The 26,624-nt window shown below is 43.3% G+C and overlaps 1 protein-coding gene across 4 annotated transcripts in view; it reads left to right on the forward strand.

The window, feature by feature from the left end:
• Nucleotides 1-594: 594 nt before the first annotated feature.
• The window catches only part of LOC143805312 (uncharacterized), a 48,250-nt gene continuing 22,220 nt past the window's right edge, over nucleotides 595-26,624 (forward strand). Inside the window, exons 1-6 of one of the 4 annotated variants that reach the window (XM_077284498.1) lie at nucleotides 595-1,631; nucleotides 2,121-2,240; nucleotides 13,916-14,368; nucleotides 17,709-17,764; nucleotides 17,840-17,905; nucleotides 18,290-25,302. In XM_077284498.1, coding sequence (XP_077140613.1) covers nucleotides 968-1,631; nucleotides 2,121-2,240; nucleotides 13,916-14,368; nucleotides 17,709-17,764; nucleotides 17,840-17,905; nucleotides 18,290-18,514 — 1,584 coding nt within the window. In that variant the 5' untranslated portion in view covers nucleotides 595-967 and the 3' untranslated portion in view covers nucleotides 18,515-25,302. Of the gene's footprint in view, nucleotides 1,632-2,120; nucleotides 2,241-13,915; nucleotides 14,369-14,964; nucleotides 15,596-17,708; nucleotides 17,765-17,839; nucleotides 17,906-18,289; nucleotides 25,303-26,624 lie in introns of those variants that run through there. The other 3 variants (XM_077284501.1, XM_077284499.1, XM_077284500.1) reach the window with 3 other exon arrangements.

Below are 26,624 nucleotides of genomic sequence, written 5' to 3' on the forward strand. Positions count from 1 at the left end.
TTTAGTCTGTACTGTACACGATCACACACGGTTTCGGGCGGGCGAGTGTGCCGTATGATTAAAAATGGGAACACGACTGATTTATACGCTCGTCTGCATGAGCCCTAAGGCTGTGTGCCCGCGTTGCGTTTTTTAAGCATTTCCGACGCGTTTTTCCGCTGTGGAAACGCTTAAAAAACCCCGCCAGCAAAACGCATCCCATTAATTTTAATTGCATTCTGCAATTGCTGTGCCCATGCTGCGTATTTTTTTTTCCCGCAGTGGAATCACATCGCGGTAAAATACAAAGCATGTTCATTTATTTTGCGGAATTGCGGCGATTCTGCCGCCATAGACTTGTATTGGAAAAAACGCATGAAAAACGTGTCAAAAACGCATGAAAATCCGCATGTGTTTTCCTTGGCAAGGGTGTGCGGTTTTGACGAGGAAAAGTCTGCTTCTATTCTGCAACATGGGCACTTAGCCTAAAGGGTACAGTGTGCACATAGCCATGGAGCAAAAATGCTCAAAATCTCAAAACCTTGCAAAAACATGGAGGTTCTGCTCCAAAAAACAATAGCGTCTGTCTATACATAACCATTTCCGCTCCAAAGACTCCTCAAAAAATAATTCCAGGACCTGTTTCTTTAAAAACAAAACAAAAAAAAAAACGCTGCATCTTTTCTTTTGTGATGGGCACAGGCTCCAGCTGCACGACGACGAGAGCTTCTTCTGGCCGTAGCACTGACTGTACAGGAGCCTGAGGAGCGGTGTGGGCGGCATTTACCACACACGATGACATTGTAATCAGCCTTCCCTCACCCTTCAGTCTACATTGCTGATCTCCCCCCCCAGCTTGTAGTGGTGACTGGTTTACTGGGGCATGCTGGGAGGTCGGAGAGGATGAGGAGGAGTCTGGCCTGCACGGAAATAAAATATACATAGAGAGAGAAATGTGTGCACGTTGCTGGGCTGCAGAGATCCAGCCATGTCTGAAGACCTGGAGGAACTGCTAGACAAGGTCCGGGCAGAAGCACTGATGAGGGGTAAGGAGTGGCAAAAAGTGGCAGAAATCCTCACAGATGAAGGAAATGTGACTGACACCCCTGATCTGATGCCATGTACTAAGACAGCTAGACCTCCTGAATGCAGGAGTCCGTCCCCTGTGCCCAGAGCTAAGCGCAGAGTTCAAAGCCCCGATAAGAACCCTCCAAAAGCAGCTCCAGTTGTGACATCTTTTGGGAGCTATGGAAGAGGTTTCACAAATGTGGATTTTAGTGCAGATGACATAGTAGGGATGTGGTCAGACAACAAGCCACCCCAACCTGCAGCATCTACTGCGGTTCCTTCCGCTTCCGTAAAGGAACAGAGGTCCAGAGATGGTCAACGGGAGCAGCATTACTATAGATCGGACTCTCCGAAAGCCAAGGTCTCCGTGGCCGCAAAAGGGAATGTCCGGAGAAATGACAACAGTACTGAATACCGTGCAGAAGGTCCCGTTCCGGCCCGTTCCAGCAGCACAGCTGAGGAGTCCATTGAGTTACGTATAGACCGGTTACTCCACGCTTGTTCTGCTGCAACAGGTTTGCCTCTACAGCATGCACTGTCTGCAGCGGCACAAGATGGCATCCCTCGTGAACGTCCCAAAAAGGGTTTGTATTTGGCAAACTTTTCTACATTTCCAAATTGTGCGGTTGGTGGGGGGAAGTGACAAGTCTTAGGCTATATGTACACGGTGCAGATTCGTGTGTGGATTTTTCCGCACCGTTTTTGCAAAATCCGCGGGTAAAACACACTGTGGATTTCCTGCAGATTTCACCTGGAGTTTTACACCTGCGGATTCCTAGTGAGGAACAGGTGTAAACCGCTGCGGAATCCGCACAAAGAATTGACATGCTACAGATAATACAACACGGCGTTTCCGCGCGGTATTTTCCACAGCATGTGCACTGCAGATTTGGTTTTCCACAGGTTTATATGGTACTGTAAACCGCATGGAAAACAGCGGCCAATCCGCTGCCAAATCCGCACAGTGTGCACATAGTCTTAAAGGGAATCTGTCAACTACTTTTTCGTTTATAAGCTGCGGCCACCGCCATTAGGGGCTTATCTACAGCATTACTTTACTCTGCCCTCAACAGGGCAAATCAGTACGCCTGCACAGGAGCCGCGACAGGAAGCAAGGAAGAGGACGTCATTGCGTGAAGATGGGAGGCGCTGGACCTGCAACACCCATCGGACCGCACCGGTCCGCCCCCCAGGTATGTATAATCTAACTTGTTTTTCTTATCTTTCAGGTTACATCTGGGCTTATCTACAGCATTACAGAGTTCTGTAGATAAGCCCCTAATGGCATTGGCAGCATCTTATATGCGAAAATTTTCGTTTTTCGCTCCCCTCCTTCCCAGAGCCATAACTTTTTTTATTTTTCCATCAATATGGCCATGTGAGGGCTTATTTTTGCAAAAAAAGTGCAATCCCACACTAGTTTCTTGTTTGGCTTTTTTGATAGGTTCACCAAATGCTAAAACTGATATTATGATTCTCCAGATCATTACGAGTTCATAGACACCAAACATTTCTAGGTTATTTTTTATCTAAGTGGTGAAATTTTTTTTCCAAACTTTGCTAAAAAAAAAAAAAATTGCGCCATTTTCCGATACCCGTAGCGTCTCCATTTTTCGTGATCTGGGGTCAGGTGAGGGCTTATTTTTTGCATGCCGAGCTGACGTTTTTAATGATACCACTTTTGTGCAGATACGTTCTTTTGATCGCCCGTTATTGTATTTAAATGCAATATCGTGGCGACCAAAAAAACGTAATTCTGGCGTTTTGAATTTTTTTTGTCGCTACGCCGTTTAGCGATCAGGTTAATCCCTTTTTTTTTTTCAGTTTTATTATGGGGCAAAAGGGGGGGTGATTTAAAATTTTATATTTTTTTCATATTTTTTAAAAATTTTTTTTTTTTTTTTTTTTTTTACTTTTGCCATGCTTTAATAGCCATCGGAGGCTAGAAGCTGGCACAACTGGATCGGCTCTGCCCCATAGCAGCTATCATCAGATTAATTACAGGCTTGCTATGAGCGCCGACCACAGGGTGGCGCTCACAGCAAGCCGGCATCAACAACCATAGCGGTCTCAAGGAGACCTCTGGTTGTCATGCCGACGCATGTGAGCGCGGCCGGAAGCGGTAGTTAAATACCGCTGTCAGCGTTTGACAGCGGCATTTAACTAGTTAATAGTGGCAGGTGGATCGCGATTCCACCTGCCGCTATTGCGCCGACATGTCGCGACTTTGATGTGGGCTCACCGCCGGAGCCCACATCAAAGTGGAGACACGACATGCGCTGTACTAGTATGGCACATGTCGTGAAGGGGTTTAAAGATTCAGAAGCAAAGGGAGCCAAAAAAATGGTTAGGTCAATAGGTAACGATTCGTGATGAGCGAGTACACTCGTTGCTCAGGTTTTCCCAAGCATGCTCGGGTGGTCTCCGAGTATTTTGGCATGCTCTGAGATCTAGTTTCCGTTGCCTCAGCTGCTTGATTTGTGACTGCTAGATAATCTAAACACATGCAGGGGTTGCCTGTTTGTTAAGGAATTCCCACATGTATTCAGGCTGTCTAGCAGTCGCAAATCATGCATCTGAGGCGACAAAAACTAAATCTCCGAGCATGCCAAAGTATACTTGCTCATCACTAGTAATGATGTATACAGGAGCTAAACATTCCGATGCAGTTTTAATGGGAATTGCCATTTTATGGATTTATTATTATAATAATTAATAAAAAAAAAAATATTATTATTATTATTATTGTCGTGTTTATGAACATATATTTTATTGTTTCATTGCATCACAAATTGTGGCATCAAATAACTCTCGACGGTAGCCATTAATCACGCTGATCTCTTGTGGTTTTATAGGCTGATTTGACAGGCCAACCACACTTCACATGTGCACAGAACAATCAGTAATTGTTCAGTGCGCATAGACTGTCACTGTTGTCGACAGCACATTTAAACAGGACAATGTGCTGCCAAGAACGATGACTTCTTAAGCAAGTTTAAAAATAATTTCACCCAACAAGCAATTGTTTTGCTCACTTGTTGGGTGTTTGGCAGCCTGTTACCATACCTCCCAACTTCTGAAGAAGGTAAAGTGGGACAAAGGTTGCGGCGCGTGCACGCGCTGCAAATTTTAGGCTACACCCTCGCCACACCCATTTCACAACTAGTTACACCCATATCAATGCCCCAACCAAACCCATTTAGCACTGCTGATCACACTGTCATAAACAATAATTATAAACAGAAAAAAATATGGCCACACAGTGCTCCATACTGTATAATGACCACACATGATGCTCAATACCGTATAATGGAATCAATGGTGCTATATAAAAATAATGTCTGCACAGTGCTCCATACTGTTTAATGGCCCCACATGATGCTCAATACTGTATAATGCCCATACATGACGATGCCAGTGTACAGTCGGGGCTGTAGTTGTGTCCCAGCAACTCTGCTTACAATGCAAGCAAAGATTTCACCACCTGTTGCTGTCCTGCACATTTCAATGTAGCCCAGCTCCGCGAACTCTGCATGCACTCAGACAACACCACTATCTACTGGCTCCACTCCATAAATGCTGTAGTCTATAAAGGATAGATAGATAGATATACAGTGCAGACCAAAAGTTTGGACACACCTCAGTCAAAGATTTTTCTGTATTTTCATGACTATGAAAATTGTACATTCACACTGAAGGCATCAAAACTATGAATTAACACATGTGGAATTATATACTTTAAAAAGTGTGAAACAACTGAAAATATGTCTTGTATTCTAGGTTCTTCAAAGTAGCCACCTTTTGCTTTGATTACTGCTTTGCACACTCTTGGATTCTCTTGATGAGCTTCAAGAGGTAGTCACCGGTAATGGTCTTCCAACAGCCTTGAAGGAGTTCCCAGAGATGCTTAGCACTTGTTGGCCCTTTTGCCCTCACTCTGCGGTCCAGCTCACCCCAAACCATCTCGATTGGGTTGAGGTCTGGTGACTGTGGAGCCAGGTCATCTGGTGTAGCACCCCATCACTCTCCTTCTTGGTCAAATAGCCATTACACAGCCTGGAGGTGTGTTTGGGCTCATTGTCCTGTTGAAAAATAAATGATGGTCCAACTAAATGCAAACCGGATGGAATAGCATGCCGCTGCAAGATGCTGTGGTAGCCATGCTGGTTCAGTATGACTTCAATTTTGAATAAATCCCCAACAGTGTCACCAGCAAAGCACCCCCCACACCATCACACCTCCTCCATGCTTCACGGTGGGAACCAGGCATGTAGAGTCCATCCATTCACCTTTTCTGCGACGCACAAAGACACGGTGGTTGGAACCAAAGACCTGAATTAACGTTCCTCCATCTCGCATATCTTCCCTACCTGATCTATCTATCTATCAAAATAAATGAAATCACACTTTCCCCTGTCCCCAAAATCCGCTGCCTCGGAGTAACCTTGGACTCTGCCCTGTCCTTCAAACCGCACATCCAAGCTCTCGCCACCTCCTGTCGCCTCCAGCTCAAAAATATTTTCAGAATCCGTCCTTTCCTCAACCCTCACTCTACCAAAATGCTTGTGCATGCCCTAATCATCTCCCGCCTCGACTACTGCAACATCCTCCTCTGTGGCCTACCTTCTAACACTCTCGCACCCCTCCAGTCCTTCCTTAACTCTGCTGCCTGACTAATTAATCTCTCCTCCTTTCCAAACTAATCTCTCAATATCTTCCCTCACGTAATCTTTGGTCCTCCCAAGACCTCCTTCTCTCCTCCAGGCTTATTCGCTCCTCACCCAATCGCCTCCAAGACTTCTCCCAAATATCACCCATCCTCTGGAATTCTGTGCCCCAATACATCCGGTTATCCACCACATTTGGATCCTTTAAAAGAAAACCGAAAACCCACCTCTTCAAAGAAGCTTACAGCCTGTAATGACCATACGGCCACCTCAACACCATCGGAGCTACTGCAACCCTCGACCTACTGTCTCCTTCCCCATAATCCTGTAGAATGTAACCCCCCGCCCCCCAAGGGCAGGGTCCTCTTCCCTCTGTATCAGTCTGTCATTGCTAGTTTTGTTTACTGTAAGTGATATTTGTATTTTGATGTAACACCTTCTCATATACAGCACCATGGAATTAATGGTGCTATATAAATAATAATAATAATCTCAAACTTGGACTCATCAGACCAAAGCACAGATTTCCACTGGTCTAATGTCCATTCCTTGTGTTCTTTAGCCCAAACAAGTCTCTTCTGCTTGTTGCCTGTCCTTAGCAGTGGTTTCCTATTTTACCATGAAAACCTGCTGCACAAAGTCTCCTCTTAGGCCTCTTTCACACTTCTGTTTTTTGCCATCCGTCGCAATCCGTCGTTTTGGCAAAAAAACGGATCCTGCAAATGTGCCCGCAGGATGTTTTTTTTTTGCTATTGACTTTAGTTGACGGATTGCGACGGATGGCCACACGTCGCATCCGTCGTGCAATGGATGTGTCGTGTTTTTGCGGTCCGTCGTGACAAAAAAAACGTTCAAGGGAACGTTTTTTTGTCTGTCGGATCCGCCATTTCCGACCGCACATGCGCAGCCGGAACTCCGCCCCCTCCTCCCCGGACTTCATTATGGGCAGCGGATGCGTCAGAAAACTTCATCCGCTGCGCACGTTGTGCACTATTTGCACAACGTCCGTCGGGCCGACGGTTTGCGACGGCCCCGTACCGACGGAAATGTGAAAGAGGCCTTAACAGTTGTTGTAGAGATCTGTCTGCTGCTAGAACTCTGTGTGGCATTGACCTGGTCTCTAATCTGAGCTGCTATTAACCTGCGATTTCTGAGGCTGGTGACTCGGATAAACTTATCCTCAGAAGCAGAGGTGACTCTTGGTCTTCCTTTCCTGGGGCGGTCCTCATGTGAGCCAGTTTCTTTGTAGCGCTTGATGGTTTTTGCAACTGCACTTGGGGACACTTTCAAAGTTTTCCTAATTTTTCAGACTGACTGACCTTCATTTCTTAAAGTAATGATGGCCACTCATTTTTCTTTACTTGGCTGCTTTTTTCTTGCCATAATACAAATTCTAACAGTCTGTTCAGTAGGACTATCAGCTGTGTATCCACCAGACTTCTGCTCAACACAACTGATGGTCCCAACACCATTTATAAGGCAAGAAATCTCACTTATTAAATAAGCTGACGAAGCCCCTTAAGGCGAAACGTACGTCGAGGTCTCTTCCTGCCCACACCACGCCGGTGCCCGGTTGCCACCATGTCTCAAGGTAATGTCCTCTACCATCTTTAGCATGCATACATTTTCCCTCAGACTTGGAGGTACCGGTGCTAGTTACATCTTTATGCCCTGTCTTTGACCTGGCGCAGTGACTTTGTCATTTAACACTACACATATGGTTGTATACCATTCTTAATGGATCTATTCCATGGATTTATGGGTTATTTCAACCTGAACTATTTTCACTTTATCCATTTGGAGGTCTGAACTATTTAGGTATATCACTGCTTGCCATTGGTCTCATTCTTGGGCATTCCCCAGCGTGGTTGTGGAGTCAGGGTGCCTGAACGTGTTGTGTCCGCCTCCAGCAACCCATCAACATCTCTTTTTGCTGGTGGTATTAGTGGCATGTCCTCCCTTTCACCATTTTTGTCCATATTTAGTATTGCATTATTATGTATATGTCATCTTAATAAAATCATTTGTTCTTTGTTACCTCTTCTGTGTGGTTGTGAATTTTCATTCACATCTGGGTTCTTGATTTTGCAACCTAGCAGGTTTTTTATAGGTTTATAAGAAATCTCACTTATTAAACCTGACAGGGCACACCTGTGAGGTGAAAACCATTTCCGGTGACTACCTCTTGAAGCTCATCAAGAGAATGCCAAGAGTGTGCAAAGCAGTCATCAAAGCAAAAGGTGACTACTTTGAAGAACCTAGAATATAAGACATAATTTCAGTTGTTTCACACTTTTTGTTAAGGATATAATTCCACATGTGTTAATTAATAGTTTTGATGCCTTCAGTGTGAATGTACATTTTTCATAGTCATGAAAATACAGAAAAATCTTTGAATGAGAAGGTGTGTCCAAACTTTTGGTCTGTAATATGTGTGTGTGTGTGTGTGTATATATCTCTATCCAAAAATCAGAGGCAGCACACCATTGTAGGATAAAGTTTTTGAAGGTGCTTAAATTTAATAGCCCATAACGGTGGGTTGCCACTCACTTTGAAAATGTGAGGGCTTCCGGTGGGCGTTTACATGTTTTCCAGTAACCAAGATGGCGTCGGCTCTAGGAATTGTCTTCCGCACATGCGCGGGTTGACGTGTATTTCCTGCAGAACAACTTTTTTTTTTTCTTCCTTTCGGACATGCGCTCTTTGTGCAACAGGACGCCGGACACTGCGTGCACATGTGATTACAGAATGGGGTGAGCCATGAAATGATTTATGAAATTCAGCTGTGTATAAATTGCCAATTAATATTGGATCAGTTATTGTATGATGTTTTTTATGTATATGTTATTGCACTGCATTTTGTTACACTTGTACCTGTAGTGGTTATTATATGCACTTTATGTATATCTTCTCTTAGGAGTTGTTATACCCTCTTTTGTACAAATAATAAGTATGTTTAATTGTTTGTATAACATAAATACCTTGTCTGTACACTGTCATGTTGCTTGAGAAAGGCTCTCCATGGGCCGAAACATTGCCGCTATGGGCTATTAAATTTAAGCACCTTCAAAAACTTTAACCTACAATGGTGCGCTGCCTCTGATTTTTGGACTCCTATGACAAGGTTTGGTACATGCCTGAGGGGGCTCTGCACCCTAATTTTGCCGTTTTTTTTTTTTGTGTGCTGCTCTTAACTCTTTTTGCAATATTAATTACCGTATATACTCGAGTATAAGCCGAGACCTCTAATTTTGCCACAAAAAACTGGGAAAGCTTAATGACTCGAGTATAAGCCTAGGGTGGAAAATACAGCAGCTACCGGTAAATGTCAGTAGGTAAAGTGTTTTTGAATATCCATATTGAATCAGGAGCCCCATATAACGCTCCATACAGTTCATGATGGGCCCCATAAGATGCTCCATATTAAAATATGCCCCATATACTGCTGCACAAATGTTGATTATGACTCCATGAGATGTTCCATACAGACATTTGCCCCATATAATGCTGGACAAATGCTGATTATGGCCCCATAAGATGTTCCATACAGACATTTGCCCCATATAATGCTGCACAAATGCAGTTCATGATGGGCCCCATAAGATGCTCCATTTTAAAATATGCCCCATATAATGCTGCACAAATGTTGATTATGGCCCCATAAGATGTTCCATACAGACATTTGCCCCATACACATCATCACGCCCGCGGAGTGGTGATGGAACGCGGACAGGTGAATATCGCGCAATGCCCCCGTTATACTTACCTGCTCCTGGCGCGGTCCCTGCACGTCCCTGGTTCTCTGGGCGCCGTCAGCATCCTGTAGTGAGCGGTCACATGGTACCGCTCATTACAGTAATGACTATGCGACTCCACCCCTATGGGAGTGGAGTCCGGTCCATATTCATTACTGTAATGAGCGGTACCATGTGACCGCTCAACGCTGGAAGAAGCTGCCGGCGCCAGGAAGACCAGGGACGTGCAGGGACCGCGCCAGGTGAGTATTATTAGACAGCTGCCACTCCCCCCTCCCCTGCCGACCCCTGGGAATGACTCGAGAGGGGCAATTTCAGCCTGAAAAAATGGGCAGAAATTCTCGGCTTATATGCATTGGATTGCTCTAACTGGTGCCACTACTCCTGGTTATAATGCCTTGCACTGTAATCACAGCAGGGCAGGGCCATCTGCATGTATGTGTGTGTGTGTATACACACATATACAGTTACGTCCATATATATTTGGACAGAGATAACATTTTTCTAATTTTGGTTATAGACATTACCACAATGAATTTTAAACAAAACAATTCAGATGCAGTTGAAGTTCAGACTTTCAGCTTTCATGAGGGTATCCACATTAAAATTGGATGAAAGGTTTAGGAGTTTCAGCTCCTTAACATTTGCCACCCTTTTTTTTAAAGGGACCAAAAGTAATTAGACAGATTCAATAGTTTTAAATAAAATGTTCATTTCTGGTACTTGGTTGAAAACCCTTTGTTGGCAATGACTGCCTGAAGTCTTGAACTCATGGACATCACCAGACGCTGTTTCCTCCTTTTTGATGCTCTGCCAGGCCTTCACTGCGGTGGTTTTCAGTTGCTGTTTGTTTGTGGGCCTTTCTGTCTGAAGCTTAGTCTTTAACAAGTGAAATGCATGCTCAATTGGGTTGAGATCAGGTGACTGACTTGGCCATTCAAGAATATTCCACTTGTTTGCACTAATAAACTCCTGGGTTGCTTTGGCTTTATGTTTTGGGTCATTGTCCATCTGGTCGTCGTTTCATACTACAATCAGTTTGGCTGCATTTGGCTGGATCTGAGCACACAGTGTGGCTCTGAATACCTCAGAATTAATTCGGTTGCTTCTGTCCTGTGTCACATCATCAATAAATACTAGTGACCCAGTGCCACTGGCAGCCATGCATGCCCAAGCCATCACACTGCCTCCGCCGTGTTTTACAGATGATGTGGTATGCTTTGGATCATGAGCTGTACCACGCCTTCGCCATACTTTTCTCTTTCCATCATTCTGGTAGAGGTTGATCTTGGTTTCATCTGTCCAAAGAATGTTCTTCCAGAACTGTGCTGGCTTTTTTAGATGTTTTATAGCAAAGTCCAGTCTAGCCTTTGTATTCTTGATGCTTATGAGTGGCTTGCACCGTGCAGTGAACCCTTTTATATTTACTTTCATGCAGTCTTCTCTTTATGGTAGATTTGGATATTGATACGCCTACCTCCTGGAGAGTGTTGTTCACTTGGTTGGCTGTTGTGAAGGGGTTTCTCTTCACCATGGAGATTATTCTGCGATCATCCAACACTGTTGTCTTCCGTGGGCGCCCAGGTCTTTTTGCATTGATGAGTTCACTAGTGCTTTCTTTCTTTATCAGGATGTACCAAACTGTAGATTTTGCCACTCTGAATATTGTAGTATTTTCTCGGATGGGTTTTTTCTGTTTTCGCAGCTTAAGGATGGCTTGTTTCACCTGCATAGAGAGCACCTTTGATCGCATGTTTACTTCAAAGCAAAACCTTCCAAATGCAAGCACCACACCTCAAATCAACTCCAGGCCTTTTATCTGTCTAATTGAGAATGACATAACGAAGGGATTGCCCACACCTGTCCATGAAATAGCCTTGGAGACAATTGTCCAATTACTTATGGCCCCATTAAAAACAGGGTGGCACATGTTAAGGAGCTGAAACTCCTAAACCCTTCATCTAATTTTAATGTGGATACTCTCAAATGAAAGCTGAAAGCCTGAACTTCAACTGCATCTGAATTGTTTTGTTTAAAATACACACACACACACACACACACACACACACACACACACACACACACACACACACACACACACACACACACACACACACACACACACACACACACACACACACACCCTACCTCTCTAAACCACTGCTACAGAAGAAGATGATGTGGAGGGGGTGTGGCCTAATACAAGGGGCGTGTCGGCTGCTGGCTCTGCAGGAGAAGTAGAGCCCCATGCTGGGCACAGCCTCAATTGGGAAACAAACATTCCTAATAATGCTCGTTCCTAATAGCCTAAGGCCATGTGCACACGTTCAGTATTTTTTGCGTTTTTTTCGCTATAAAAACGCTTACATATGCCTCCCATTATTTTAAGTGTATTCCGCATTTCTTGTGCAATTGTTGCATTTTTTTTCCGCTAAAAAATCGCATCGCGGAAAAAAAAGCAACATGTTCATTAAATATGCAGAATTGCGGGGATTCCGCACACCTAGGAGTGCATTGATCTGCTTACTTCCCGCACGGGGCTGTGCACACCATGCGGGAAGTAAGCGGATCATGTGCGGTTGGTACCCAGGGTGGAGGAGAGGAGACTCTCCTCCACGGACTGGGCACCGTATAATTGGTAAAAAAAAAAAAAGAATTAAAATAAAAAATAGTCATATACTCACCTTCGATGGCCCCCGGAGTGTTCCCGCCTCTCTGCGCTGCATGCTGCCGCTTCCGTTCCTATAGATGGTGTGGTGAAGGACCTGAGATGACGTCGCTGTCTTGATTGGTCGCGTGACCGGTCATGTGACCGCTCACGTGACCGCAACGTCATCGAAGGTCCTGCACACACCATCTATAGGAACGGACACCGCTGAGATCGGCTGTCTGCAGAGGGTGAGTTAACCATTTTTTTTATTTTTTTATTATTTTTATCATGATATCTTTTTACTATTGATGCTGCATAAGCAGCATCTATTGTAAAAAGTTGGTCACACTTGTCAAACAGTATGTTTTGCAAGTGTGACCAACCTGTCAGTTTCCCAAGCGATGCTACAGATCGCTTGGAAAACTTTTTAGCATTCTGCAAGCTAATTACGCTTGCAAAATGCTAAAAAAACGCGAAAAACCGGGGAAAACACACACCCCCCCCCCAAAAAAAAAAAAAAAAAAATGCGGATTTCTTGCAGAAAACTTCCGGTTTTCTTCAGGAAATTTCTGCAAGAAATCCTGACGTGTGCACATACCCTAAAAGTTAGACTGGTCAGTTATGTGCCCATGTGTCAGGAAAGTGCAGAATTTTCCTGAGCAAATCCGGACTACTTTCGCAGGAAATCCGCACACGTATTTCTTGCGTTCTTCTCGCGTTTCTTGTGTGGTTTTTTTTTTGCAGATTTGTCGTGTTTTTTTTTTTTTTTTTTCTGGAGCTTCCCAATGCAATAATATAGCGGTAAAACCGCAAAATTAATGAACATTCTGCGGTTTTTTTTCCGCGATGCGTTTTTATCATGGAAACAAAATGCAACATGTGCACAAAAAATGTGGAATACATTAAAAATGATGGTATGCTTAATGTAAAAGTTTTTGCAGCGGAAAACCGCCGAAAAAACGCTGAAAATCTGGAACGTGTGTGCATAGCCTTAAGGCCCCAGTTCACATTACTGTTGTCTGAACCCATTGATATCAGCTCTAATTCTTATAGGGAGCTGGCCAACTGATCGTCGGAGGAGATGTTGGTTGGGAATGTCTATTTTCGGTCTACCAATTTATTTGTTCTACCAGTGATAAGCTGTTGGCAGAGATGTCTGCTGGTGGCTTTCTCGAAGAATATACCGGTGCGCTCAGCTGAATGAGCACTCATGTATATGGCAGAGACAGTCGAGATGCCTGTCGGACAAATGATCGGCCAACAGCCACCTACAGTAATATGTATGGAGTGCTTTAGGAAAGGTCCTAAACAAGATGGCATTGAAGTGAGTGAATATGAGCAGTGTCAGCAGGGGTTAGTGGATAATTTTGCAGAAGAAAAGTCAGTGGAAGCTACCGTCACTGCTGGGTGACGAATCCATGGGTGCGGGAATTATAAAGGAGAAGACGACTGAGGGGCATGTTGGTGTAATTTCAGTTATAACTTGTGGCTCTTTATCATAAAAATTTATGGAGAATATCAAGGACTTGTTGCCACAAAACCGCCACAAAAAACTACAAAAAAAGATGACGAAGTCGCTTCATGAAAAAAAACAAAAAAAAACAAAACACCTGCGTCTTTCACTTCAAAGCTTATATGGGTACATAGGTGGCTATAAAATGCAATGTGAACATATTGTTAGAGACTTCCATGCACAGAAATGATGTGAATTATTCCCCAAGGTCACCAAAGTGCAGGGTGAGGCTTGTTTTTTTTTTTTTTTTTAGATGTTGACCTAATGTGCTTTGTGTTCACAGTTGTAAAGACTATCTGGATTATGGGAGACTCATTTGTTCATTTGGCGGAAGAGAGGGCTACCAGATGTTCCTACGGCACGTGGCTCGGTTTGCCAAGGGACAAATGCAAAGTTTTTTGGTTTGGCAGAACAGGACTTCATTGGGATGAAATGCAAACACTTGTAGAGAAAGCTGCCAGACAATCTCCGTCACCGGATATTCTCGTTATTCATGCAGGAGCAAAAGACTTAACAAGTACGGAATCCTTAGATTTAATATCTAAAGTCACCGGGGGCATTAGAAGTTGGTTGACAAGGTGGCCAGGGCTTAAGGTAATCTGGTCACAAATTATACAGCAAGGAGATTGGTGTAATACCAACTATGTGGCAAAGAGCAGGAAAAAGGTGAACAAGGGTGTTGAGAAGTTTCTGAAAGCCAACGGGGGCTCAGTCGTACGCCATGAAGGAATCGATGGTAAATATACTAAGCTGTATAAGAGTGATGGAATACACCTGTCTATTATGGGGTTGGATGTTTTTAACCATTCTTTGCAGGATAAACTGGAAAGGTACATTTGAGGGTTACATTGACTAAAGGGTGGCGGAAAAGTAGGGGCAAGTTTGAGGGGGGTGAAATTACTGTTCAATTGTGTCCTGAAGGCCGGATGGGTATGTGTTGCGTAGAAAGTCAACTACCAGAAGAAGAGGACACAGCTGGCCAGTCAGTTCATCCATTGTAGGTTGATAAACCTGATGTGTTTGAAAACTTGACACACACAGCGTGAATGCAGTGAAAAGTTTAATAAGCTTCAGTACATACAGTAGACGTTTGTGTCACAACCACCTTCATCAATGTACCTAACTTATGTACTTGAAGATATAAGGGTCACCTTAATAGAGTCCCCATAATAAATGGGAGTTCTAGATCAGGAATATGCCAAGTATGACTGAACCTGATAATGGCGTACAGGAAAGGGACGCGGTATCCACCACTAGTCGCTGTGTGTGCCATGTTTTCATATAACTATACCGCTTGGGATCCTACTTGAGCACCACGGTTTCTTTTCGTAGATCAGCAGATGTGGGCTGCGGATGATACAGGGGATCCACAGTCCGGTAGATGAGTTCCACTTCCAGACACTGGATTCACCTATAAACATAGCTTGGCTGAAGTGCTGAATATTAGGACCACTTTCCCTTAAGAAGTGCAGTATATAGTTGCATGTTTATTAATAAAATTGCTTTCTCCACTACCTTGCTACCGAATCTTGGTTTTGTAAAATTGTTATGTTTGTAAAGATGTGTTCATGGAGTAAGGAGGGGATTAAACAAGATGAAGTTGGAGCTAGTAATTGTGGACAGGAATGTCTGCAGAGAACAATGGATAATTTGGGAGTGGAAAATGTACTTGTCGGTAGGGAATGGTTGGAGCCAGAATATACAGCCATGGCCAAAATTGTTGGCACCCTTGAAATTGTTCTAGAAAATGAAGTATTTCTCCAAGAAATTTATTGCAATTGCACATGATTTGTTATATACATGTTTATTTCTTTTATGTGTATTGGAACAACACAAAAAAAAAACCAGAAAAAAAAATGAAAATTGGACATAATTAAACACAAAATCCTCCTGGGTCTCCTGCATAGTGTTTTTCATTCCAGTGTTGATGGATAGTTTGCACTGACACACCCTGCAGTACAACGTGAATATCTTTGTAACTTGATTGGGACTGCTTATCCACCATCCTGACTATCCTGTGTTGCAACCTTTCATAAATTTTTCTCTGCCGTCCACATCCAGGCAGAATAGCTGTAGTACCATGGGTTGTAAACGTCTTGCTTATGTTGCACACCATGGATAAAGTAACATCAGGATCTCAGGAGATGGACTTCTAACCTTGAGGTTGTTGATATTGTTAAACAATTTTGGTTCTCCAATTTTGGTTCTCCAGTCCTCAGACAGTTCTCTTCTCCTCTTTCTGTTCTCCATGTTTAGTGTGGCACACACAGACACATAATGCAATGATTCAGTCAACTGCTCCCCTTTTATCTGGTTTCAGGTGTGACTGTCATATTGCCCACACCTGTTACTTGCCACAGTTGAGTTTGAACGAGCATCACATGCTTGAAACAAAGTTGTTTGCCCACAACTTTGCAAAGGTGCCAACAATTTTGCCGGACCATTTTTGGAGGTATTTGTGTGAAGTTATATCCAATTTACCTTTTCTCTGTTTGTGTAGTTCCAATACAGAAAATAAAATAAACATGTGTATAACAAAACGTGTAATTGCAATAATTTTCTGGGAGAAATACTTCAGGTTTTTGGAACAATTTCATGGGTTCTAACTCTTTGGGCCATGACTGTATAAGAAAGGAGATTAAGGAGGATGGTGTAGTCTGTACAACTATGGGAATTAGCTCACTTGCTCATGTTATTTATTAAGGTGCTGCCGAAAGAGGAAAGATTTGTATAGGTGTGTTGTTCAGATTGTTTCTATCTTAAGTTGGAATCGCGGTGCTTCGACCTTCAAGATGGTACCATATATGAGAAATTGTGGCCTCACGTTGAAATGGGCAAGTACTGCCATCTAAGCCAGCCACTGGATGGAGGAAGGTAATATGTCTGGATGGCTTATCACTCACCATGGGTCCAGGATTGGCAGATGGCCAGCAATGTATCTGTTGAAGGAACTGGCTATGCCTGCTGGCTCTGGCTGCCGGGGTAGTCAGGTCGACATGCCGCGATTTCAGCCCGGCTTTCGTGAAATGTATTTACTTGTACATATAAATAAAATGTTTTTTGCCAATACCCTTTTCAAAATGTGTTACGGTGTCTTTCTGTCAGGCTTGCTCCTGAGTTGAGGGTCTTATGTGAAGTGCGCTTCTTATAAAGGGGCTGTATAGCTCAACTTCAGTGTCCGATGGTTCCTTTTGCTGATTGTAAAGGAGGCACTGTTAGGGTATGTGCACACGTAGGTGGGATCTCTGCGGATTTTTCCACACCTGTTTTGGTAAATCCGCAGGTAAAGCGCACTGCTGATTTACCGCAGTTTTTGTGCGGATTACACCTGCGGTTTTACACCTGCGGATTCCTATTATGGAGCAGGTGTAAGCCGCAGCGGAATCCGCACAAAGGATTGACATGCTGCGGAATAAACAATGCTGCGTTTCCGCGCATCTTTTTCCGCTGCATGTGCACTGCGGATTTTGTTTTCCATAGGTTTACATGGTACTGTAAACTCATGGAAAACCGCTGCGGATCCGCAGCAAAATCCACAGCCTATGCACCTACCCTAAGGCTGGTTTCACATTTGCAGTTGTGTCCGCAGCGTTTGGGACACATACAACAGCATGCGTCTTGATTTCCTATCTTTTACATTGTAGACGCAGGTGCATGCGTTAGCCCGTGTTTGCTTACACATGCGTATTTTCGCTGTGTGCGGCTGATGCACCATGTTAGAATTTTTGTGGCAGCAAATTTCCTCCGCCATACTCATGCGGACGCTTGCAGAAAGAGTGCATCAAATAAACAAATTAGTCTATGGGAACGCATGCGTACGCAATGACTTGCATTTGCGTACATATGCGTCCTTCTGAGTAAACATGTCTAGGAACTTGTTTTAAGCCACCCCCTCCAAACAAACCTTATAAAAGAAGGTGTGGGCAGTGAAAGTCCATTACTCTCAAGACTCTGGAAGCGATACAAGCATTGCAGCACATCAAGTTTGGAAGACTCTATCAAAATGTAAGTATACAAGCTATGTCTGCCTGTCTGTTTCTCCTTGCAGTCTGTAATCATTTCTATCTTTCTTGCAGCATTCCTCATCATGTCCTCCACTGAACAGAGCTCACACAGTGGACAGGAGACTGAAGTGAGTAAATTTGATACTGATTGGTAGATATTCACTATCACTATTACACATGTGACAAAATATTTATTTTTACAGAACCCTTCTGGTGCAGATGAACAGGAGCAGCAGACTCAGGCCCAAGCTCCGGTGGCAAGACGGCGTGTAAGTATTCTTGACTGTTTTTATTTATTCTTGACTGTTGTTGGTACTCTTGCCTTTTTTTAATTTATTCTTGACTGTTTTTGGGAAGCTTGACTTTTTTTTCTTTTTTTTTTTTTTTTAAGGGCTGAGACTCACTGCCGTATTCCTCGTGCGATAATCTCATCGCACTGCACGGACTGGCTGGCCGGCACCTCTCCTGACCCAAGCATGACAGCATGATGTATTACTATGCAGCTGTCAAGCTCCGGTCAGGAGAGCCGACAGCCAGTACGAGTTTTACAATGCAATTCTCTCACGAGAAATACGGCAGTGTGTCTCTGCCCTAGTGTTTTATATTTCCAACATTAATGTCGTTTTTTTTTTTTGTTTTTTTTTCATTTCTAGGTTCCACAACGAGAGGAGGAATTTATTGATAACTACCTCCTCATCACCCTGGTGCAGGAGCGAGTTGCATTGTGGGACACCTGCATACCACTGTACGGCCACCACCATGATCAGTCCTGCCGCACAACACTACACCGCCACCACCATGCCGAGTGCTGCTGCGATCCACTCCACCACCATGCCGAGTCCTGCTCCTGCACGGCTGACCACTGCCACCATCAGTAGGCCGCCAGAAGTACCAGCACGGCTGTCCTTCACCACTAGGCCACCAGAAGAACCTGCACTGCGGTCCACCGCCACCACCAGGCCGGGTTGAGTAAATACACGCCCTGCTGACCCCACCACTCCCACCCTCCCAAGGAGACACAAAAAAAGGAGGATGTAACAGAAAACTGGACAGAGAATAAAAATGACTAAAGGCAGCAGAAGTGTCGTACTACCTCCACCCTCACCTCCTAATGTGCCTGTGTTGTCCAGTTTTTCTCTCCCTTCCAATGTGTCTCTCCCGTCCCATGCTTCCACTCCTATTGTGTCTACTTCCATCCTTGACCTCCCAGACCCCACAAGTTTTGTTACCACTTCGTCCACCCGTAGCCGTAGCCACACCCCCCCAGGTCCATAACATTTCCCCCTCATCGGTTCGTTTTCTTTTTTTTTAAATTTGTGTTTTCCCCCAATCACTGCTTGATCTTTGTCTCTTTCATCGCTGGCAACACACACCCCATGTGCCATCAACACACAAGTCGCCATATACACACACTGTGTTTTTGCCACCTCATAGCTCCATGACACACAATCTACTGCTCCTCTTTTTTTTATTTGCTTTACACAGCAGCATTGCTTCTTGTGTGTGTAATGGAGCTATGAGGTGGCAAAAAACAGAGGACTGAAAATCATCCAAAAATATATATTAATACAGTTAGAAAGGTCAGGGGTCAACAATGCTCACCTGCCCGGGTGTCAGCACTAGTGCACCCAGAATGCTGTGTTTTCTACATCCTGAGTGCACTAGTTCTGACACACCGGCAGGTAAGTAAAGATATGAGGTGGGTTAGCTCCATCATCTCTTCAGTCTGCAGTAATATATAGAAATAGAGAAAAGCAGACTGAAGAGACGATGGAGCTAATCCAATGTCGCCTACCATAGCACTGACCTCAGAGAGAAGAGGTGTAGTGTAAATCATGGGTTAAATAACCCAATTTGGTTATAATCCAATCCCTGTCTCATGCAATCTGCATGATACAGCGAGTGAACTATATAAAAACTGTAGTTGTGAAGCGGTGATCACCTTATTAACCTCTTAAAATTATTATTCTAATAGCACACATCAAATAATTACAGGTACATAATATTACAAGAACACTAAACCATGTCATCTTGCCAGGACAGACATCCACTCTCAGAAACAAAGTAGGACGCAAATGTATCCCTCATTTGGGCAACTTCAACTGTTGTCCTGAGAGGGTGATGATGGTAATCTGGCAATGTGTTAAAAACAGGTTCATCAAATTCAATGTTGGGTCGCTCTTTGGCCATTATGTAGTTGTGCAGAAGCACACACGCCTTGACCACCTCATCGACTGAGGCAAGGATACCAAAGGCACAATCAACTGTTCTTCGTGCCCTGGTCAGTCTGTAATCAAAAATCCTTTTTGTGTGGTTCAAGGCCCGACTGGAGAATGGTTTCAGGAGGTTTCCACACATCTAAAAGGCCTCATCCCCGACCACAAGAAATGGCATTGGCATGCCTTCAGTGTTGGGAAGAGGTCGTGGCAGGGGGAAATTAAAATGATTCCTATACAACCGTTGGCCCATGTCTGATTCTCCTAATGTCTGGGAGTCATTACCTCGGCCAAAAGATCCAATGTCCATGGCGACAAACCTACAGTCCGCAGCTGCAATCACCATGAGCACTATGGAAAAATATTTTTTATAGTTAAAGTACTTGGATCCAGTTCCAGCCGGTTGGTAATCCGGATATGTTTTCCATCCACTGCTCCCAAACAGTTGGGGAAATCACAAACTTCAAAAAATTGGTCTGCAGATTGCTGCCAGATTTCCGTGGTGGGTAGGGGGATAAATTCCACACAGAGAACATCCCACAAAGCCCGGCAGGTGTCTGGGATAATCCCAGAGAGTGTGGAAATTCCTATCCGGAGCTGGAAATAGAGCGATGATAGGCTTTCTCCAATAGCCAGGAATCTGCCGAAAAGAGAGCGAAAAAATAAATTGGAACAATAATTTTTATGACTTGGGGTTTGGCAAAAAGAGAAAGAAAGGAGAAAGAACATGGCTTTTATAACAATATTTAGGGCAGTATTTAAGCAAAACAAAAAAAGGGAAAAATATTAAGTACATAGCAGAACAATAATTATGACAGGCGTTAATGTTTAAATATTACGTACTTTAGTGTCACCAGCAGACGTTCTTCAGCAGGAATTGCTCTACGGAGCTGGATTTCCTGCCTGCTGATGGCTCCTTGTACATGGTGCTGCAATTCCATAAGGGTATGTGCACACGTTGTGGATTTTGCTGCAGATTCGCAGCAGTTTTCCATGAGTTTACAGTACCATGTAAACCTATGGAAAATAAAATCCGCAGCGCATATGCTGCGGAAAAAAAGTGCGGAAACGCAGCGTTGTTTATTCCACAGCATGTCAATTCTTTGTGCGGATTCCGCAGCGGTTTACACCTACTCCATAATAGAAATCCGTAGGTGGAATCCGCACAAAATCCGCAAAAAAATAACGGTAATGCTGCAGGAAATCCGCAGTGTGGTTTACCTGTGGATTTACCAAAGTCAGTCCAGAAAAATCCGCACCAATTTACGCAACGTGTGCACGTGGCCTAAAGCTGTCTTGAGACATCCTGCTTTACTCCAAATATTTCTGTGGGTTTTCACAGAGCTCACTGAATAAGGAGTGGTAGGCTCCACTGCTCTGTCGTAGTTCAAGAATCGGGTGCTGCCAAAAGCGTCGACGCCGTCTTCTCTGTTATTCTCTTTTCCGTTCTTGCTCACAAGCAAATGCAAAGGAAAGAAACAAGTTGACATCCAGATTCTGATAGAAACTCTCCATGCGAAGATCCATCTTGACACAGTATACAGGAGCAAAATGTGAGTATTTCATCTGTACAAGGGTCTATATATACAGAAATCCCATAAGCCACGCCCATTGCATTATTTCAAGGAAATTCTTCTTGAAGCAAAAAATGCGAACGCATGCAAAAATGCATACAAACATTGCTTTTTATATCCTTCATGCATAAGTTGATGCGGATAAAAAAAGGCGTTTGCTTGCGTTTTGCGTTGCGGACAAGACGTTGCGGACTCAACCGCAAATGTGAACCTAGCCTTAGACCCACAAAGACAACAGGGTAGTTTCACGCATGCCAGAATTGGGCTGAAATATAATGTTAAGTATATGGTGATGGGAGAATGGCACAGAAGGGAATTAATGGCTCTGGCAAGGATGTTGAGTTCATGATGTTCATGTGAGCCATCCACTGCAGTATGGTACAAGTGTGAGATCTTCAGAGACTCGTGGATGGTGTTAAGGTGCAGAAAGGGAAGTTCACACTATCCGCAGCCCTGTTTGTGTTTTATTGAAATTCTTCTTTTGTTATAGGTCCGTCTATTATTGGGAAATTGCTATTTAAGGAATTTTAAGGTGGATTCCCAGATTTGTTGCAAAAATGTTTGCACCTGATTCGATTGAATACGGTTTACTGGCAGAACAACCCATTTAGATGAAAGAAAACCGATGCAGAAATTTATACCATAAAATCTGTCATGTGAATTTACGCCAAAGCAAAATTTCCCAATGGCGAGAGAAACACTGACACCGTATGGTCCACACTCCTGTATCTTCAATATGTTGCTCTCCAGCTCTTGGAAAGGCTACAACTCCCAGTATGCTTGGAGAACCACAGCTTGGAAACCACTGCTGTACAGAAAAAAGATTCTCAGGGTGCAGAGCTCTTTGTTAGTGATGAGCCAACGTGTTTGGATAATGTGTATACGAGCATGCTCGTGTGTTATCTGAGTATTTTGGGCGCGCTCGAATAATATGTTTGAGTCCTTTCAGCTGCATGTTTCGTTGCTGTTAGACAGCTGCAACACTTGTGGGGTTAATGTAATAAGCGTGCAATCCCCACATGTGTTGCACCTGTCTAACAGCTGCGAATCATGCAGCCAATGCAAGGACTCGAATGTATTATTCGAGAACGCCGAAGACACTCGGATAACACCTGAGCATTCTCAGATAACACCTTATCTGAGCACATTCGCTCATCACTACTCTTTATACAAGAATCTAATATGTTGTGTGTGTTCTTATAAACTTCATATGTGGCTAATGGATCTTTGAAAGGGAATTTGTAGGGGCATTTAGTGTAACTAAGCAGAAAATACATGTTCACCTCTGGAAGGGAAAGATGCAACTAAAATTGGAGGCTCCTCCTCACTTCTGAACAACAGTTTTTAGCTATAGTTCAATCTACATACCTCGTAAGAAAAATTAGTGGGTCCTCCCAACAAGACAAAGGTGTTTTATGATAAATTTTTGCATTGACGTGGTTAGAAGAGTTCCTTGTATAGTTAGAAGTGATACTAGACTATTAAGGCCGGCGTCACACTCAGCGTAGGGAAATACGGTCCGTATTTTACGGCCGTAATACGCAGAAAAAATCCAGAAATCGTGATCCGTATGTAATCCGTTGGCAAGGTGTGGTCGCATGTTTTGCGCATGTAACGTTGCGTATGTAATCCATATGACATCCGTAATGCGTTTTTTCCATGCAACCTGACAAAATGGACATTTAACGGTTTTGGAGGCTGAAATTAATTTAAATCGGCATCAGCAACCCTATTTAAGGCCTCTACAACAGGTGGAACCCTCCCATATGGCCATTTTGTGGTTGTGCATCTGTTGGTGTGTTGTGGTAACGTTTGCACCATGTCTGACCTACTGCACTTCACCCGAACTCAGCGGGTTTTGTTTAACTGGGTCTTGTCGCGTCGGTTTGGGCAGCCATACCCTGTGATTGTAGATCCGCGAAGGAGGAGAAGAAAAATATGGGTGCATCCTCTTTTGACCCAACGCCTCACTAAAGGCCATTTTCAGAGGCTCTATACAGCTCTGCGTGCACATCCTGATAAGTTTTACCTATACTGTCGAATGACAATACCAACATTTGATATCTTGTTGGAGACAGTACGTCCAGGACTCGCGTATCAGGATGCCAGGATACGGAAAAGCATATCCGCAGAGTAGCGTCTTCTCCTTACCTTACGGTATGTATTCAACATTTTCACATACTGTATGATGATGATGTGTTTTTTTCTGGGTTGTTTGCTATCAGCTATTTTATAATAAATCTGTTACTTAGGAGAAAACCACAAGAAAAATATATATTTTTAATGTTCTACTTATGTACACTAGGTAAATATCGATTAATTTCATTGATATTCCTGTGTTTTTTAGTCAACATCATACTTGCGCTTTATCATGTTTTCTCTAAACTATTGTTACCTAACTAATACAGTTATATGAAAGTTTGGGCACCCCTATTAATCTTAAGCTTAATGTTTTCTAAAAACTGTTGTTTTTTTTTTGCAACAGCTATTTCAGTTTCATATATCTAATAACTGTTGGACACACTAATGTTTCTGCCTTGAAATGAGGTTTATTGTACTAACAGAAAATGTGCAATCTGCATTCAAACAAAATTTGACAGGTGCATAAGTATGGGCACCTCACCAGAAAAGTGACATTAATATTTAGTAGATCCTCCTTTTGCAAAAATAACAGCCTCTAGTCGCTTCCTGTAGCTTTTAATGAGTTCCTGGATCCTGGATGAAGGTATTTTTGACAATTCCTCTTTACAAAACAATTCCAGTTCAGTTAAGTTTGATGGTCGCCGAGCATGGACAGCCCTCTTCAAATGATCCCACAGATGTTCAATGATATTCAGGTCTGGGGACTGGGATGGCCATTCCAGAACAGTGTAATTATTCCTCTGCATTAATGCCTGAGTAGATTTGGAGCGGTGTTTTGGATCATTGTCTTGCTGAAAGATCCATCCCCTGCGCAACTTCAACTTTGTCTCTGATTCATGAACATTATTGTCAAGAATCTGCTGATACTGAGAGGAATCCATGCGTCCCTCAACTTTAACAAGATTCCCGGTGCCGGCATTGGCCACACAGCCCCAAAGCATGATGGAACCTCCACCAAATTTTACTGTGGATAGCAAGTGTTTTTCTTGGAATGCTTTGTTTTTTTGCCGCCATGCATAACGCCTTTTTGTATGACAAAACAACTCAATCTTGGTTTCATCAGTCCACAGGACCTTCTTCCAAAAATAAATTGGCTTCTCCAAATGTGCTTTTGCATACCTCAGCCGACTCTGTTTGTGGCGTGCCTGCAGAAACGGCTTCTTTCGCATCACTCTCCCATACAGCTTCTCCTTGTGCAAAGTGCGTTGTATAGTTGACCGATGCACAGTGACACCATCTGCAGCAAGTTAATGCTGCAGCTCTCTGGAGGTGGTCTGAGGATTGTCCTTGACTGATCTCACCATTCTTCTTCTCTGCCTTTCTGATGTTTTTCTTGGCCTGCCACTTCTGGCCTTAACAAGAACTGTACCTGTGTTCTTCCATTTCCTTACTATGTTCCTCACAGTGGAAATTGACAGGTTAAATCTCTGAGACAGCTTTTTGCATCCTTCCCCTGAACAACTATGTTGAATAATCTTTGTTTTCAGATCATTTGACAGTTGTTTTGAGGAGCCCATGATGCCACTCTTCAGAGGAGATTCTAACAGGAGAACAACTTGCAAGTGGCCACTTTAAGTAGCTTTTCTCATGATTGCATACACCTGGCTATGAAGTTCAAAGCTCAATGAGGTTACAAAACCAAAAAAGTGCTTTAGTAAGTCAGTAAAAAGTAGGTAGGAGTATTTAAAACAAGAAAATAAGGGTGCCCATACTTATGCACCTGTCAAATCTTGTTTGAATGCAGATTGCACAGTTTCTGTTAGTACAATAAACCTCATTTCAAGGCAGAAACATTACTGTGTCCAACAGTTATTAGATATATGAAACTGAAATAGCTGTTGCAAAAAAAAACAATTTTTATAAAACATTAAGCTTAAGATTAGGGGTAGGGGTGCCCAAACTTTTTCATATAACTGTATGTTTTTTTGTGTCCTTTCAGCTTCCTGTCAACTGGCTTGTCTTATGCCTGACTACACCTGGAGTTTCTGATTGGTTGCTCCACGATTTCTGGCATTGTGCGCTCAACATGCATTGAAATATGGGAGAAACTACATGAACTGGTCATGCCTGAGCCAAAAATGGCAGATTGGCTAAAAATAGCCTGTGGGTTCAAGGACACTTGTGACTTCCCACACTGCATTGGAGCCCTGGATGGGAAACATATCAGGGTGCGTAAGCCGCCGAACTCTGGGTCCCAATTCTTCAATTATAAGCAGTTTTTCTCTGTAGTTCTGTTAGCTGTAGTTGACAGTAACTACAGGTTTATAATTGTAGACATTGGGGCCTATGGGCAAACAGGAGACTCAAGGGTCTTCAATTCGTCCATTATGGGTCGGCGGCTACGTGAAAACCAGTTAGACTTCCCACCACCACAACAACTCCCAAGCTCCAATGCTGAAGCAGTGCAATATGTTCTTGTGGGAGATGAGGCCTTCCAATTGACAAGGAATGTCATGAGGCCTTATCCCAGGCGCAACCTGGATCACCGGTGGCGTGTCTTTAATTTGAGGCTTTCCAGGGCACGTAGACTGGTGGAGTGTGCCATTGGGATTCTGTGTGCCAAATGGTATCTCCTCCAGTCTGCCATTCAGCTGAGTGAGGCTACTATTAATGAAGTTTTTAAAGTGTGTGTTGTTTTACACAATTTTACTAGACTTCATGATTGCCCGTCATCTGTTCTTGGTGAAGAAATGTTGCCCAGTGTGGCCCTCCTCCGCGCCATCCCCTTTTTGAAATCAAAGTGAGAGATATTTTCACAAATTATTTTGTTTGTTTCTCCTCAGGGTTCTACTCCCTGGCAAGATTATGCCGTTTCTCAGTTGTGATTTCCTTATTTTCAAAATATATTATCACCATAAAATATTTTATGTCTACAGAAACTGTACTGTGTGGTGTATTTTAATTACCAGATGCTTATGAACAGAGCATATGTGTGTGATGTAAGAATGATTGTCCCACAAACGTCAATTGGCTTTTGACAACATTTTTTACTTAGAGCAAAAGCCTTTTGTTGTAAACTTTAAACCATATTTTTTTCATATGGTTTTTTTTTTTTT

This window comes from Ranitomeya variabilis, chromosome 2 (genome assembly GCF_051348905.1).
Source record: "Ranitomeya variabilis isolate aRanVar5 chromosome 2, aRanVar5.hap1, whole genome shotgun sequence".
NCBI lineage: Eukaryota > Metazoa > Chordata > Amphibia > Anura > Dendrobatidae > Ranitomeya > Ranitomeya variabilis.